Raw genomic sequence first — 17,467 nt, 5'->3', positions numbered from 1 at the left:
TCCTAAGAATCCGCCTGCCAATGCAGGGGACATGGGTTCGAGCCCTGGTCTGGGAAGATCCCACATGCTGCGGAGCAGCTAAGCCTGTGCACCACAACTACTGAGCCTGCGCTCTATAGCCCGTGAGCCACGACTACTGAAGCCTGCGCAACTAGAGCCTGTGCTCCCCGACAAGAGAAGCCACCACAGTGAGAAGCCCGCGCACTGCAACAAAGAGTAGCCCCTGCTCACTGCAAATAGAGAAAGCCCGCACACTGCAACTAGAGAAAGCCCGCGCACAGCAACGAAGACCCAATGCAGCCAAAAATAAACAAATTTATTTTTAAAAATTACCTTGTGATTTGTATACTATATTGATAAATTGGAATTGTAAGTATAATTATAAATATATTGGAATTATAATTCCAATTAAAATTCAGGTCTAAGGGGTTTTTACTTAACCTCTTCTATCTAACATTTGTTTTTCTTTCTTCTACAACAAGAATTCTGGTTCTCCAGGACACCAGGAATAACAAAACTAGAATATTAATAACTCATTTGCTTTCTCTCACATACCCCACACAGTATCAATCCTATACCAATAATATGTTCTCTCTTCATGTTTTAAAATAGTTATATTCTCTGTTGTCAGAGCATATAACCATTATATGTTATGGTCTTGTTTTTACATTCATTTTGTGTTACAATTAATAACTTAATTCTGTAATAAATATATATTTAATGCTCACCACCAGTCCTTGTATCAGTGCCCCTTTAGTCAATTTGGTTGTCTGAAGTTGCTTTTATAGTAGATTTCCCAGAAAACACTTGTGGAAAGGATTTCTTCATTCTTGCGTTGTGGCCTTTATATGTTTGGTTTAGTTAGTTTGGGTATAAAATCATTGGCTCACATTTTCCTATTTTGTGTATCTTAAATGCATAATTCATTTTCTTAGAATTTGAAGACAATCTTTCCATATAAGTTACTTGGTTTCTTTTCCTTGATGCTCATAATCTATTTTCCTTTTTCTTTAGAGTCCAGAAATTTTACCAGAATATGTCTTGGTGTTTGTCTTTCTGGGCAGTTTTCTCAGATGATGTGCCTTCCAAACCTTTTTTATTTTCAGAGTGTTTTCTTGAGTTGGTTTTTAATATTCATTCTGTTCCCTTGCTTTTGTTTCCTGGTATGCACATGATGGATTTTCCTTGTCTGACTTCTTTAACTGTCAACGTTTTCTCAAGTTCTTTTTATCACTTTCTTCATTTCTTTATGATTTAAAAAGTTTTTCTCCTCTTTCACCTTTACGCTGTTTTTAATATTTATTTTTAAAATTATTTTTCATTTATATCTAATTCCTTTTATATTCTAGCCCTCATTTCTGAATTTTTCTAATTATATTAAACATTTTTCTTATCTTTTATTATTAATGCCTTTCTTTATCTTTTATGAAATAATAGGTTATAGTTTTCATTTGTTTTGTGGATATGTTTTTTGTGCTTTTGTTATGTGTAGGAATGTGATTTTGCTCTTTTTTCTTTTAATAATTTATTTTTAAAATTTATTTAATTAATTTATTTTTGGCTGCATAGGGTCTTCGTTGCTGCGTGCAGGCTTTCTCTAGTTGTGGAGAGTGGAGGCTACTCTTCATTGTGGTGCGTGGTCTTCTCATTGCCGTGGCTTCTCTCTTTTTTTTTTTTTTTTGCTGTACACGGGCCTCTCACTGTTGTGGCTTCTCCCGTTGCGGAGCACAAGCTCCGGACGCGCTGGCTCAGCGGCCATGGCTCACGGGCCCAGCCGCTCCGCGTCATGTGGGATCTTCCCAGACCGGGGCACGAACCCATGTCCCCTGCATTAGCAGGCGGACTCTTAACCACTGTGCCACCAGGGAAGCCCCCGTGGCTTCTCTTGTTGCGGAGCACAGGCTCTAGGCGCATGGGCTTCAGTAGTTGCGGTGCGTGGGCCCAGTAGTTGTGGCTCGTGGGCTTTAGAGCCTAGGCTCAGTAGTTGTGGCACATGGGCCTAATTGCTCCACAGAATGTGGGATCTTCCCAGACTAGGGCTTGGACCCGTGTCCCCTGCATCGGCAGACGGATTCTTAACCCCTGTACCACCACGGAAGCCCTCTTTGAATAATTTTTGTGTGGTATTTGATCATGATATTTTTCTGTTCATTTTTACATGAAATTAGTTTTCCTGGAGGAGTCCAGTTCAGGAATCCTGACTCTAGAGCTCCCTCTTCTGTTGTTTTTGTGAAGTGCTAAAAAATATGGCAGCTTATTTAATTCTCCTCCCTTGCTTTTATCTGGGTCTTTTCTCTTTTCTTCTTTTCTTTTCTCTCGTTCCCAGCCCCATATTCCCCTCTCCTCCCCTCCTCTCTTTTTTTTTGTAATAAATTTATTTACTTACTTACTTATTTATTATTTTTGGCTGCGTTGGGTCTTTGTTGCTGCATGCAGGTTTTCTCTAGTTGCGGTGAGCGGGGGCTACTCTTCGTTGTGGTGCGTGGGCTTCTCATTATGGTGGCTTCTCTTGTTGCAGAGCACAGGCTCTAGGCACGGAGGCTTCAGTAGTTGTGGCTCGTGGGCTCTAGAGGGCAGGCTCAGTGGTTGTGGTGCATGGGCTTAGTTGCTCCACTGCATGTGGGATCTTCCCAGACCAGGGCTTGAACTCGTGTCCCCTGCATTGGCAGGTGGATTCTTAACCACTGCGCCACCAGGGAAGCCCCATAATGTATATGTTTAATACTGTAAATGTCCTTCTAAGTTTTGCTTTACTTCATGCTACAAATTTTATTACCTTTCTGTTATTGATTTCTACCTTAATTGTATTAATGTTGGGGAACTTGGTCTTTATGAAATAGTCTTTGACGTTTTCAAGACTTACCTTATGGCCCATTGTGGGACGATTAATATCTCAACTATTATTTGATTTACATTTGACAAGAAATATTAAATCTTTGAGTCTTGTTTCTTTTTTCATTTCAGGTCTTGGTATGGTGACTCCTGTGAATGACCTTAGAGGATCTGATTCTATTGCCTATGACAAAGGGGAGAAGTTATTGCGGTGTAAACTGGCAGCGTTTTACCGACTAGCAGATCTCTTTGGATGGTCTCAGCTTATCTACAATCACATCACAGTGAGTATTAAATGGGGTAGTAACTGAATGATAAGTGGAGTAGTATGTGTCTGGCACCACCTGTTTTCATTTAGGGGGAGAGGGAATCTGGCTGAGCTGAAGTAAATCTTGGAACACCTTCCTTCTGATTGCTGACTGCAGAGTATAATAATCTGAGAATTAGCCAGTTTGAATTAAAAATTATGAGAACAGTAGTTCTTTAAAACTCCTTTCTTGCTTGCTCACCTAATAAATGAGTGTTTACCAAATTATAGGCAGTTCCTAAAGTTCTTTTTATGCCTAAAAAATCAAGAATGAAGATGTTTTCTTTCCTACTTGGACCAAAGCCTTCTATCTCTCATATTTATTTCTTCAGATATTCCAGTTTTAGCCATTTTTCAACATTATCAGGACCTCTAGTTTCTTCAATTCATTCTTTTTTTTTTTTAATTTGTTTTTGGCTGCATTGGGTCTTCGTTGCTGCGCTCAGGGTTTCCCTAGTTGCAGCGAGCAGGGGTTACTCTTGGTTGCAGTGTGCATGCTTCTCATTGTGGTGGCTTCCCTTGTTGAGGAGCACAGGCTTTAGGGCACATGGGCTTCAGTAGTTGTGGCGCACAGGCTCAGTAGTTGTGGCTCAAGGGCTCTAGAGCGCAGGCTCAGTAGTTGTGGCTCGTGGGCTCTAGAGCACAGGCTCATTAGTCGTGGCACACGGGTTTAGTTGCTCTGCAGCATGTGGGATATTCCCGGACCAGGGCTCAAACCTGTGTCCCCTGCATTGGAAGGAGGATTCTTAACCACTGCGCCACCAGGGAAGCCCCTTATTGGATATTTTAAATTATTAATATAGTGTGTGCTTATTGTGGCAAGCGTCCCTTACACAGACGTTGAAAGAAGAAATCATAATCCTGTGAATACTCTTGTCCCCCTTGAGATAACCAGCATTAACAGACGTTTAAATCGTTTTACCCTTTTCTCCATACTCAACACACTCAGTACACACAGTACTTAATACACATGTGTAGGTGTTTTTTACTTGTGGACTCATAACCAGCAGTGCTTAGTTCAGCTTCATTCATTTTTTTTTTTTAAGTATTTATTTATTTGTTTTGGCTGTGAAAGGATCTTAGTTGCTGGATGTGGGCTTCTTAGTTGCGGCAGGCATGCTTTTAGTTGTGGCATGCATGCAGGATCTAGTTCCCTGACCAGGGATTGAACACGGGCCCCCTGCATTGGGCGCACGGAGTCTTACCCAGTGGACCACCAGGGAGGTTCCCAGCTCCATTCTTGACTCCAAGGAATGCTCTTTGATGGTAGTCTGAAGCCCACCTTTGTGACTAGTGCACTGTGCTTCTGGGATGTGGTAGGGATCTTTGCCAGATATACCGAGTTACCCTCCCCTCTTTTCTCCACATTGCCGCTAAAGTGAACCTTTCAAAACGCAGACCTGACCCTGTTGTATCTATGCTGTCTTGCTTGTGGAATGTCACTTCCACCCTAGAACACCTGCTTTATTTCCCCCACAGCAGTTACCATCATCCATACTGTACGTTTGTTCGTCGTCCACATCAGCTCCATGAAAGGAGCCTCCAGCTGTGTCCTGGGAAGAATTCCTGTGCTGTGCACAGAGGAGGCGCCTTTTGATATTTGGTCAGTGGATCCAGTTAGCCTCCCACAAGAGCTGGCTCTCTTCCTTGTGCCTGCGTGGAAATTGCTGGCCTCTGTGGCTAATTATACTTGACAGAACGTCTGTGTAGATTTTTTTTTTTTAATAAGTTTATTTATTTATTTTTGGCTGCATTGGGTCTTCGTTTCTGTGTGAGGGCTTTCTCTAGTTGCGGCGAGCGGGGGCCACTCTTTATCGCGGTGCGCGGGCCTCTCACTATGTCGGCCTCTCTTGTTGCGGAGCACAGGCTCCAGATGCACAGGCTCAGTAGTTGTGGCTCATGGACCCAGTTGCTCCGCGGCATGTGGGATCTTCCCAGACCAGGGCTCGAACCCATGCCCCGTGCATTGGCAGGCAGATTCTCAACCACTGCGCCACCAGGGAAGCCCCTGTGTAGAGATTTAATGCTAAATGGTTGCCTAAAAATTAGTTCCATGAAAATATTACATCGCTAAGAGGAAATGTAATCCTTGGCTTAATGCCAGCCTTACATTCTCTGGGGATTTTAAAAGCTGTTTACTACTAGTCCTATTATGAATGCTATTTAAATAAGTTTGAATTGCTTAAATTGATCATTTTTTTCCCCCTTTAATTATTTAGGACTTGGCAGAATTAAAACATTAGTTAGGGGCTTCCCTGGTGGCGCAGTGGTTGAGAGTCCGCCTGCCGATGCAGGGGACACGGGTTCGTACCCTGGTTCGGGAAGATCCCACATGCTGCGGAACGGCTGGGCCCGTGAGCCATGGCCGCTGAGCCTGCGCGTCCGGAGCCTGTGCTCTGCAACGGGGGAGGCCACAGCAGTGAGAGGCCTGTGTTCTGCAAAAAAAAAAATTAAAAAAAAATTAGTTAGGTGTTTACTTTTCTGTAAGTGATCTCTTTGGGACTTAACACTGAATAAAAAAGAAATTCAAGTTACAAAACATATTTCTTATATCTTGTGAACTAGAAAATCTTTGAGGAAGAAAGTTTTTGTTTTTTTAACTATTTATAGCATCCATATTTTGGTTTCACAGTCTAGGCGTTATCATATATAGATTTAACAGAAAAGAAATATTAATAGTATCAGTGCAGCCAAAAAGTGCCAACAGGTCATCGTGCCCTTTCTTTGAAGGAGGGCAATAGGGATTTTCTGCTAAAGGGATTTAAAAGTGCTAACAGGTGTTAGAGGATTGGAGATGATTGTCTGAATTAATCTCTGTCTTAAGATTGCATTGGATTTAGAGAAGCTTTTGAGCGGGGGTGTCAAAAGACAGGATAGCCCAGTTGGCACATGAGGTGGGCTTCCTCTCTTGGTGGCTCTTAGCCAATGGCAGGGTCTTTCCGTCCCTAAATGCCTCTGGGTGTCAGTGGAATGCTAGGTTCACCTCCATTCTGGATTCCAAGGAATGCTAACCCTCCGAGGTGGTGGGCTCCAGAGGTGGCAGCGGGTCCACAGTGACTGTGTTCTGAGGACATGATAGGGATCTCTGCCAGAGATAGTGAGTCGGGTGTATTGTGTTTTCGGTGAATGACGTTAGCGCTCATTCCTTGTGCACAGAGAAGGGGCATTACATGTGGGAAGACTTGCAGTTAGACCAGTGCTACGCCATCAGGGACTAGAAAACTTACTTTGAAATGTCCTCTCTTTTTTCAGTCTACATCAGTATTTAGCACTTTCTCCTTTTTGTTTCAGATTCTGAAGATTGTATATTTTAAGCTTTTCCATTATAATATGTAGATCTGTTAAGCTCACTCTTGGAAATATATGTTAAAGAAAGAAGTCAAAGAAGAAAACATGATGTATAAATATATTTATTATAGCATTATCTGTAATAATAAAAAAATTTGAGTCTTAATATCCATCAGTAGGTGGGAAATGGCTCAGTTATTCAACATCAGCTTGAGGGAATGTTACATATTATGAAAAATAATTGATAAAGACCATCTGAAACCATGGAAAATAATTATTATAAAAGAGAAAATATAAAATGTATACTGTTTATAGCTATATGAATTATGTGTGTGTATATATATATATATATATATATATACACATAGACAAAGAAAAAAGTGAGTAAAACTGGCTATGTAGTATTTTTTTAATGTGGGACCTCATAGCATGAGCGTGCTTCTAAAACTTATGTGGAGGAAAAAAGGCCTAGAATAGATAACTCCTGAAGAACTAGGTAAGGAGATATTTTTTCCTATCAAGTGTCAAACTTATAAAGTGATGGTAACTAAAATAGTGTGCTTTGGGGAAAGGCAGAAACAGATAAACCAGTGGGACAGAGCCCAGAACTAGATCTTTATGTACTGAAATCAGATATACAGGGACTTCACTGGTGGTCCAGTGGTTAAGACTCCACAGTTCCAGTTCAGGGGGCCTGAGTTCAGTTTCTGGTCAGGGAACTAGATCCCGCATGCTGCAGTGGAGATCCTGCATGCCTCAACTAAGACCCGGTGCACCCAAATAAATAAATAAATATTAAAAAAAAAAAAAAAATCAGATATACAAAAGAGTCTGCATTGCAGATCATCAAGGGAAGAATGATGGACCAGGCTGTAATTGGTGCTGGCACAATTAGATTGAAAAATCAGAATTGGAAAATTGTATTGGATTCTTACCTTATACTGTATAGAGTCACAAAGCAATTCCAATGAATTAAGCATTGAGTGTGAAAGATAATACTTAAAAAATTTTAGGATCTGTATAAGTGAAAATCACTTACCTTTAACCTCTGACTTAAGGAAAGTTGTCTTAAGACACAAAAGCACTTATCATAAAAGAAAAGATGAATAAATCATTTGACTACATTAAAGTAAACAAATTTCTCATCATTAAAAGACACCATAAAGAGAGTGAAAATAAAAGCTTACAACCTAGAAGATTTTGCCTCACGGTTAGCCAACAAGAAATTAGTATCCAGAATAGATGAAGAACTATCAGTAAGCAACCAGTATAAAATGGACAAAAGACAAGGCAATTTACAGGAATTTCACAGAAGGGGAAATGAGACTGGCTTATAAAAATATGAAATGTTGCTCAACTCAGTTGTAACTGGGAAATTATAAAGTCACGATGGAATACCATTTCACAGACATCAGATTTTAATTTTTAGGAAAGATGGTTGTAGAAGCACAGAACTATCATATACTACTAGCAGGAGTGTACATTTAATTAGGCCCTTTGGAAAATAATTGGCTTCACCTCCTACTTTGTTACCCTGGAGAAACCTGTACCATGTACACTAGGAGACAGGTATAAGAATGTTCATAGCATTGTTTTTAATGGCAAAATGAAAACCACGTCCATTGACAGAAGGTGGATACATAAATTGTATATTCATCCAATAGGCACTATACAGCAATGAGGATGAATAAATTATTGCCATGTTGTATATCATCTGCAGGAATCTCAGAAACAGTGTTGAGGAAAAAAAGTCACCGAAAAATACAGTATGATTGCAATTACATGAAGTTCACAAACAGATAAAAATTAAGCAATGTATTGCTTAGGGATGAATATATATAAAGTAAAACTGTAAGGAAAAGAAAGAAAATGCTTAACACATAACTCAGGATAGTGATTACTTATGGGATATAGGGAGAAAGAAACAGCTTCAGAAATATTAGATTTATTTTGTTTCTGAAGCTGGTTGAAAGGTACATGGACATTTGATTTATTATTTTACTTAAGTTGTACGTATACCTGCTAAATACTTTTTTACATGCATGTTTCAAAATAAAAACTTTTAAAATAAGCAAAAATATCTGACTTGGGACTTCCCTTGTGGCACAGTGGTTAAGAATCTGCCTGCCAGTGCAGGGAACACTGGTTCGATCCCTGGTCTGGGAAGATCCCACATGCCACAGAGCAGCTAAGCCCATGCACCACAACTACTGAGCCTGTGCTCTAAGAGCCTGTGAGCCACAACTATTGAGCCCGCGTGCCACAGCTACTGAGCCTGCGCTCTAAGAGCCTATGCGCCGCAACTACTGAGGCCCGTGCACTCTAGGACCCATATGCCGCAACTACTGAGCCTGCGTGCTGCAGTAGCTGAAATCTGTGCACCTAGAGCCCGTGCTCTGCAAAAAGAGAAGCCACTGCAATGAGAAGCCCGCGCACCACAACAAAGAGTAGCTCCCGCTCGCCGCAACTAGAGAAAGCCCACGCGCTGCAACGAAGACCCAGCGCAGCCAAAAAAATAAATAAATGAAATTAAAAATATCTGACGTTTAATTTTTCCCTGTTTCCAACCTTATTTTTCTTCATCCCAGCCAATAAATACACAGTAATTCCTTGTTTAAGTTTTGTTTTGACCCAGTTTGGGAATTGGGGAATTTGCATAGTTTTGATTTAGATAGTTAGAAAGATCAACATCTTTTATAAAATAAAAGAACTGACTTCAGCGTTAAAAAACCTGGCTAACTTAAAATTAATGGGAAAATATTTGGGGGAAAGGCCCAAAATTATGGAAAGGCCCAAATATTTCTGGCCCCTCGGTAGTGAAAGTGTGGAGTCCTAACCACTGGACTGCCAGGGAATTCCCAGCATTTTTGAAACAACTAAAAAGGAGTAGAGACCTAGTAGTAGAGATTTATAGAGAATGGATATTGTAGAGATGGCTTTCCTACCACCATTAATAATACTGCAGTAGTGTAATAGTTAAGAGATGCCATTTATTGAAAGCTTTATTGTGAGCACAAGCCCCTTTCATCCCCACTTCATGGGTGAGGAGGCCAGGAGCCCAGGGTCCCCAGAGCAACATAGACAGTTCTGGGTTCTAACTCAGGTCTTATATGACTGTGGGTCCGCATTCTAGTGTGCTGAGGAAATCCAGTGAGTTTCGCGTGAAGGTGACATGGAGGAGATGGGATAGTTTCAGATGTCCCAGGACTAAACTACAGTTTAGGGCAGAGGTAGACCTCGTTCTGTGTTGCACACCACAGACAGATTTCTGTTCAGTGTAAGAGAGAGTGTTTAATGATTAGGCCTCTCCAGCTTCTGTTTGTTTACTGCTGTACCCTAGCCTCCAGGTGCAGAAGGCCTCCGGGACTATTTGCTGAATGAAGGAACGAGGCCGGCCGTGTGAGGGCATCACTGCACTGTCCAAGCAGACACCCCTCCGCCCCGTGTGTGTTTCTTTTGGGCCACTATAGAAGTCACTGTGCTGGTTAGGAAGTTGGACTAAACAGCATAAGGCCTTTTCAACAAACATTGAATTCCACCTACCTGACCCTAGTTAGAATTCTTAGCCCAGTAGTAAATGTGTTCCGTCCTAATAGCTTTGGGAAGTCTTTTGAGTCTATCCCCAAATCATTACATTGATAAAAATTAGACTAAATTTTTGTGAGGGCAGGACTCCCCCCGACCCCGCACTACATGACTAGCATCTAGCACATATCCATCATATGTGACAAATCTGTATTGTTGAAAGAAAACTATATTGTGGAAGGAAGAAAGATACCAGGGGAGTAAGGATGTGATGTGTAGAGACTTTTGGTCAGGCAGAAAGGAAGAACGCTCTCTTATTTGTGATTTTTATGATTGTTCACTATCCTATAGGTTTTGAGTACTTAAAAAAAAAACAAAACATTTTGACTTTTAAAAAGTAAGGTTTGGTTTTCATTATTACACCCTTGAGGAGTGTCACCTTTTTGCACGTGATACTGGCTTGGTAGCCACCAGAAGGTTTTTTCTTTATAAAGTTAATTATCATGAATGTGACCAAGATGCACTTCATGTACCCAGTAAGTTCCTACAACATAATAACAGAAAGCTTTCAGTACCCCTTAGCTTTGTGATAGGCACTGTATTTAAGTGAGACCCTATGTAGCTCAGTTAATGCTCACAAAAAAACCGTGAGTCTGTGGACTGAAAGAGATGCAAATAATTTCAATAGGATTTTTGAGCTAACTCAGTAATTCTCCGCACAGACCAGAGTGAGCTCCGAGCAGGAACACTTCCTCGTTGTACCTTTTGGACTTCTCTACAGCGAAGTGACTGCATCCAGTTTGGTAAGAATGTCCTTCTCTTCTTGGGCATCAAGTATATGTAGGTCATGTTAGGTAATTAAATACTGTCTAATCTCGTTAGACATGTAAAACCCAAGAAAGAGGAAAAACTCTATGTTTTGTGTGATTAACTCAGGGAAAAACTTTTATAATTAGTTATAAACACTTTAAACTTTGGTTTAAGTAATTTCTAGTTAGGATAACATGAAATCCTCTTGATATTTAAGATTTTGCTTTCTTATTTCAGGTTAAAGTCAGTCTACAAGGAGAGGCAGTGGACCGTGGAAGTACTAATCTAGGGGTAAATCAGGCTGGCTTCACGTTACATTCTGCCATTTACGCTGCACGCCCAGACGCGAAGTGCGTTGTGCACGTTCACACACCAGCAGGGGCCGCGGTGAGTGCGCTGCCCTGGTAGAGACTTCAAGTTTAAAGCCGTTCAGTGAGCGGCACTTCACATCTCCTCCAAATTGCCCTCTCTTGTTGCACCAAGTCAACAAACCTCATTTTGTTGGATTAGAAAAATCTTTTTTCCTCACTACATTTGACTTTCTTAAAAGAATATATTTTAAGGGGTCCATTTACTATCTGATTTTGAAAAACATGTAATAAGTCTGAAAATGTTGTAAGACTCAACGATTAGAAAAATCAGTGTTGAAGAGGGGAGTGAGATTTCAGCGTATGGGAGACTGGGAAGTGCAGAATGACAACAGTGAATTGAGACTCCTTGGTTGAGAAGAGAAGTGGGAAGAGGAGGGAGGGTGAAGTGAGGTGGTAAGTGGGGGACGCTGGGCTCAGGCAAGGGTTTGTGGGATGCAGGAGACTTGAACCTGCTTGACGGTCTGAGGGGAAGGCGCCAGGCCTGTGATGGAGAGGTTGAGGCTGAGAGACACACCGGCCAGCCTCCACAGATGATCCGCCTGGATTTAGCGAAACCCAGGCTGGATTGTGACTGGGGAGAGTAATACCGGGGAAGGGAGTTCCCTGGTGGTCCAGTGGTTAGGGCTTGGCGCTTTCACTGCCCTGGCCCGGGTTCAGTCCCTGGTTGGGGAACTAAGGTCCCCTCAAGCCGTGTGGCGCAGCCAAAAAATAGAAAAAGAAGGGGGAAGAGGGCACAGACGCTGCAGACTCTTAGGAGACTTGGCCGTTGAGCCCCGAGCTTGCCAGGAGCCTGCCCCATTCTGATCACCAAGCCTGGACCCTGCTGGTGCACACAGGCCACCTGACCAAGCCTCGGACCCCTCAGTATGTATGAAAGTGTACTTTCTGGTTGTTGGCACAGTCATGTGAAAGCGAAGCACTCAAGAACTGTCTAGAATTGTCTTTTTTATCACCAGTTTTATACTTTAATGACTTCCTGGGCTTATTTGTTTGACAGATGACCTCATTGATTAAGTAATACTGAATTTCACTCTGTCTTGATGTTTTAATATCATAGATCTTGGGTTGTTGGGATGAATGTTGGATCTGGTTTGTTTGTTTTACTTTGAAGATATGGTTCTTGATGTCAGCATCAGTTTTATTAGTTATATCATTCTCCAAATGATGTAATTTTTTCTTAAAAGAATGCATGCTCTTCCAACCCCAAAAAATCCATGCCAAAAAAAAAAGAAAAATCCATGCATTTTAAAGAACCATTAGAGGTACCTTTGAGACTGTGGTTATCACAAATAGCATGTAATTTGTTTTAAAAATTATCAAAGTAACTTTACTTTGTAAGGAAATAACTTCTTATAGAAAGGCTGATATTGTGAAAGGAATTAAATATGATACTGCCTTTTTTGTGGTATTGTCTTTTTAGATTAACTTTTCTGTAAGAAATTGTTACACTTACATATGTATTATTTAAATCTTTGGGGCCTGTTAGTCTAGGTAGAAGACCTTTAAAATTAGCATATTCTAAAGTCAGTTTGGGAAAGTTAAGGAAATTAAAGGGCTATATGGACACTTTGATTTTTCACTTAAATAAATGTAGAGAATTTATACAGTATAATATCCTAAATCTTTATAAATCTCCTTTTATCTGACTTTCAGGTGTTCCTATCTCACCTACAACCTAAGATGAAAAGTACACAAAACCTTAAAGCTCTTCAGAAACCCCTCTTTGCAATGTTGTGACTCATTCAGAGGAAGCCATTGTCTCTCCTTGCAGTAGATCCAGGACTCATCTTATTAAATCTGAGCTCACTTGGTGTTTACAGTCAGTGTGGGAGAAATCCAGAAATATGTGGAATTTCTTTTGAGGCCTTCCTTGACAGTGGTGGCTTTGATTTTTAAAAATAGATTGGTGGTGAGCCCCAGAAGTAAGGTTTATCTTAAATTCATGGGTTCATTCATTTCTGAAAGGAGAACAGAGTAAAATATGTTCCCCCCATTACGTTTTTGAGGAAAGCATTTGCCGTGTCATCAGTGGAGCTCCTGATTCGTCTTCGTTGATGGTGCTGCTTGTTCTCTAGGTCTCTGCGATGAAATGTGGCCTCTTGCCAATCTCCCCAGAGGCACTTTCCCTTGGAGAAGTGGCTTATCATGATTATCACGGGATTCTGGTTGATGAGGAAGAAAAAGTTTTAATTCAGAAAAATTTGGGGCCTAAAAGCAAGGTCAGTAGGCATCTAATCTGGTATTTAAATTACAGAGGAAAGAAGAAAAACGTTATCTGTCTTCTTGCCTAGGTCCATAGAGCTTTCCTGTTTCCTCCCTTTAGGTTCTTATTCTCCGGAATCACGGGCTTGTATCCGTTGGAGAGAGTGTTGAGGAGGCCTTCTATTACATCCATAACCTTGTGGTTGCATGTGAGATCCAGGTAGGTGGTGGCCGTTCCGTTTGGTCTATAGTATACTTAGGTGTTTGTGGGGTTCCCATAGATTTTCTTTTTTTTTTTTTTTGCGGTACGCGGGCCTCTCACTGCTGTGGCCTCTCCCGTTGCGGAGCACAGGCTCCGGACGCGCAGGCTCAGCGGCCATGGCTCACAGGCCCAGCCGCTCCGCGGCATGCGGGATCCTCCCGGACCGGGGCACGAACCCGTGTCCCCTGCATCGGCAGGCGGACTCTCAACCACTGCGCCACCAGGGAAGCCCTCCCATAGATTTTTGATACTTGTTTTGCAGCAGTGAGTCTGTGAGCGATTTCTTTGCTAAAGATGAGCTCATGGATTTGGAAGATGACCAGGGAAAATGCCATTTCACTGATTTAAGTTGGCAAATGATTATTGGGCTTTTCATTTCTAACTTTTAATTTTTCAAATACATAAGTCACTGCCATTGATGGAGTACTAGCATATGCCAGCCCTGCTATCAGGTGCTTTATTTATGTTACTACATGTCATTTCATTTGAACTCCACACACTCTTTTTGAAAAAGTGGGTGCAGGGAGTAGAGATGTGCCCACAGTCTCACAGCAGTGGGCTCTGCTTATGCTGAGTCTGCTCGGCCCCTATGTGCGTTCCTCACTGTCACTCTGGCTTGTGCCTGTGGTGATGCAGCCCCCAGTCCCCTTCATATGGCCTTGGGAGGGCTTTGTCTTCCCTTTTGTCCTTCTAGTATGAGTGCCCAATATTTTTTCATGCTAAAGAAAACCTTCTGAAGATTACCTTGTGATTTGTCTATCAGTGTCTGTCTCACATTTTTTATTCTTATAATGATTTGGTTTCTTTTGAAACCTACATTTCTGTTGAAGTGATCTCTCATGGGCATCTGACCCCGTTGATCAGCAAGGAACTCCAACTGTAGTGTTTGCTTGTTTTGGAAAAGGTTCGAACTCTGGCCAGTGCGGGAGGGCCAGACAATTTAGTCCTCCTGGATCCTGGGAAGTACAAGGCCAAATCCCGTTCCCCCGGGTCCCCGGCAGGGGAGGGCAGCGGATCGCCTCCCAAGTGGCAGATTGGTGAGCAGGAGTTTGAAGCGCTCATGCGGATGCTGGATAATCTGGTAAGAATGTTGCCACCACTTGATGATACAGCGCTCATCCCAGCAGCACAAATGTTAGTGTTTTCATAGTGAGTGAAATAGTATTGTGAAATTGCTGTCTTCATGCATTCATTCATCAGAATGCTTTCACCCTCAAGTCATGAAGAAGCACCAGGGCAATTTAACTTCTAAGCTAAACTACGATGGAATATACAGGTGAGGGTTTCTTGTCTCCTTTTGTTTTTTAAAGGTAATCTTGTTTGGACTGTGTGGGGTCAGGAGCACAGAGAATGCTCTGCTCTGCTGGATGAGTAACTCCTCGAGTAGCAGGGTCAGCCCTGTACCCGTCATCCCGCAAGCAAGCTGTCGAGGGGACTTTCTAAATCAGTCAGCCGAGTGTCTTGTTTTTGTTTTAACAGTAAATTCTAGCTATTCGGGGCCTGACTGCTGTGTTCCACACACTTTGCTGCCAATTTATTGCGTGGGAGACCCTCTGCTGCTTCCTGCGGGGACATGGAGCCCAACGTGGTACAGGAGCATGGCTGCGGGGCTTTTAGCATAATAAGAACGTTCTAATAGTACATGGCAGGATGTGGTCTGTTAGGTGGCTGCAGTGAGGGATGTCATCCTTTTGCAAGGATCAGGGAGGAAATTTATGTAGAGGGTGGCACTTGAGAAGGACCTCAAAGAAGAGGTAGAAGCATGGCAGGCTGAGTTGGGGGAAGGAAAGCATCCGTAGCAGAGGTGAGGGCACGGCTGGAGACATGGCAGCACGACAGGGTCATGTCTTTTAGGTCCATCTCTGATCTCGCCAAGTTCTCTAAATATTCACAACAAGGCACTTAGGGTCGAAGCAATCACATTAAAAGACAAATGACTCTGTGATGGGGCCCTTTTCCTGCTGCAGTGTCATACCTCTTCAATAGGATTCAAGAGAGTCTCCTACTGCCACATGATGTTAGGTGCTGGAGGAAAAAAAGACCTGTCGTGGGCATGTGGGACAGAGAAGACACTGGAAGGGCATGTTGCCAGCTTCACATTAAGAAAGTCACCACAATTGGACCAGGTCACGGGTGGGATGGGTGGCTTCAGGAAGATCTTGGAAGAAAAAGAATTCATGGATCTGATTCAGGGTATGCTAAGTGTCCTCAGAGGGTTCTTCTCACTGAAATTCTTTGGACTTAGGAGAATGTTCATTGCTGGAAAGGGAGAGCTGGGAGTTAACTGCCTAGAAGTGATGGTCACAGGAGTAGATTTGATCAGTGGGGGAGGGGTGAACCTCCCATAACTTCTGCATTCATTTGCTCAGTAAGTGGGTTGCATTAACTGACCACCTAGTCTTGAGCCTGTAGCCGTGACCAGGACACAGTTCCTGCCCTCAGGGAGTTCATGGCCTAGTCAGGGAAATGGACAAACAAGTCCCGGATGCAGTCCGGCACCTGTGACGTGTGCACTGACGGAGCACGAAGGCAGCTGCAGGGCGGAGGGGGCGCGTGAGCCGGGACTGCTTCCAGGGAAGCAGCCAAGAGGAAGAAAGCCCACCGAGACGCTGAAAGAGGCAGGCCAGGACAGTGCAGTCTCAGGGAGGTCACACCCGGAGAAGGTTTGAGAGTGGGTGGTGATCGCTCAGGCATCTGTATCCGGAGTCCGATACCCCAAGGGGCCCGGCAAGGTGAGGAACGCTGGGGTGACCCAGGCTTACTGGCCCTTCTTCTGTCCTCTTAGCAAATACTTTGACGTTCACTGCGCTTATACCTAAAAGGCGGGGAGCGGGAGGGAGGAATAAAAATCAGGAACACCAGCCTGCCACATCTTGTGCACTCAGTACATTCTGGAAGGTGGAGAGAGAGAGAATTAAAATTAGTGACTCCAGTTTGATAGGGGAGGAATATAAAGGATGAAAGATTAATAAGCGAGATGACAGGAAGGGTGTTTTATTCAGTGCGCTTAACATGCACAGGTTATTTCTGACATTAGAAGGCTGTGTGGTTTATAAGAAGTAAAGTTGGATGGCGGTCACTGATGCTAGTCCCTGTTTTAATTTAACATTCTGATCAACTGTATGTGTTTGCTAATAATTGAGTAGGGTAGAGAATAGTTGAGGGTTCTCACACTATAAGGAGTAGGTCATATAAAGTCCATGAACATTTCTGACATAGAAAGTCAGAAGAAATGCTAGTTTGTTTCCCGATCAGGATATCATTCCAGCTTCTCAAAGAAGGGATGAATCCATATTTTTAACTATAAGCCATATAGGAGGTCTGAGGGCTGAGTATTGCTTCTGATTTTGGTTTGGCATTTAAAGGAGAAGAATAAAGAAAAAGCCCATCCCCCCTCAGAATAAAATTTTGTGATGTCCTGGATGGTTTATTCTGAAGTCATGAAGATTACTCAAGAGTCCCAGCTCTCTCAGCAAGAGGACACTTCAGTTAATGAGAACTGTATTTTTCTGAAGATAGTCTTTATAGCTGAGTGGTTATCTTTTATTATTCTTCAGCAAAGCATGTTCATAAATGGAGAAGTTGCCAGTGCAGACATTTACCTGTCTTCCTGAGGGTAGTTACGAAACAAGAGTAAACAAAACAACAACCAACTCCATTCAGGGGTTATTACCACCCTTTTTTGAATGTATTAAGGGAATGATTGGTAATAAAGGTGGTGACCCCCCATAGAGGGCAATCACCCAGAGGGGGAGAACTCCCGAATTGAGAGGAATGCTTCTACAGTACTTGGCAAGTAGAGCGCCGCCACTGACTCATCCTACGTGACTAGCCCTGTGTAATCCTTTCAAATCTTAATTCTCTTGTCAT

The 17,467-nt window shown here is 42.5% G+C and overlaps 1 protein-coding gene across 2 annotated transcripts in view; it reads left to right on the top strand.

Moving 5' to 3' along the window:
* The window catches only part of ADD1 (adducin 1), a 76,524-nt gene that overhangs the window by 42,111 nt on the left and 16,946 nt on the right, over window positions 1-17,467 (top strand). For both annotated transcript variants that reach the window (XM_082653161.1, XM_082653160.1), the window contains exons 4-9: window positions 2,965-3,116; window positions 10,675-10,755; window positions 11,000-11,149; window positions 13,209-13,352; window positions 13,457-13,555; window positions 14,502-14,678. In XM_082653161.1, coding sequence (XP_082509287.1) covers window positions 2,965-3,116; window positions 10,675-10,755; window positions 11,000-11,149; window positions 13,209-13,352; window positions 13,457-13,555; window positions 14,502-14,678 — 803 coding nt within the window. The remainder of the gene's footprint in view (window positions 1-2,964; window positions 3,117-10,674; window positions 10,756-10,999; window positions 11,150-13,208; window positions 13,353-13,456; window positions 13,556-14,501; window positions 14,679-17,467) is intronic.

This window comes from Grampus griseus (genome assembly GCF_964374135.1).
Source record: "Grampus griseus genome assembly, chromosome: 4".
Classification (NCBI taxonomy): Eukaryota; Metazoa; Chordata; class Mammalia; order Artiodactyla; family Delphinidae; genus Grampus; species Grampus griseus.
This window is presented reverse-complemented; position numbering and strand designations above follow the sequence as displayed.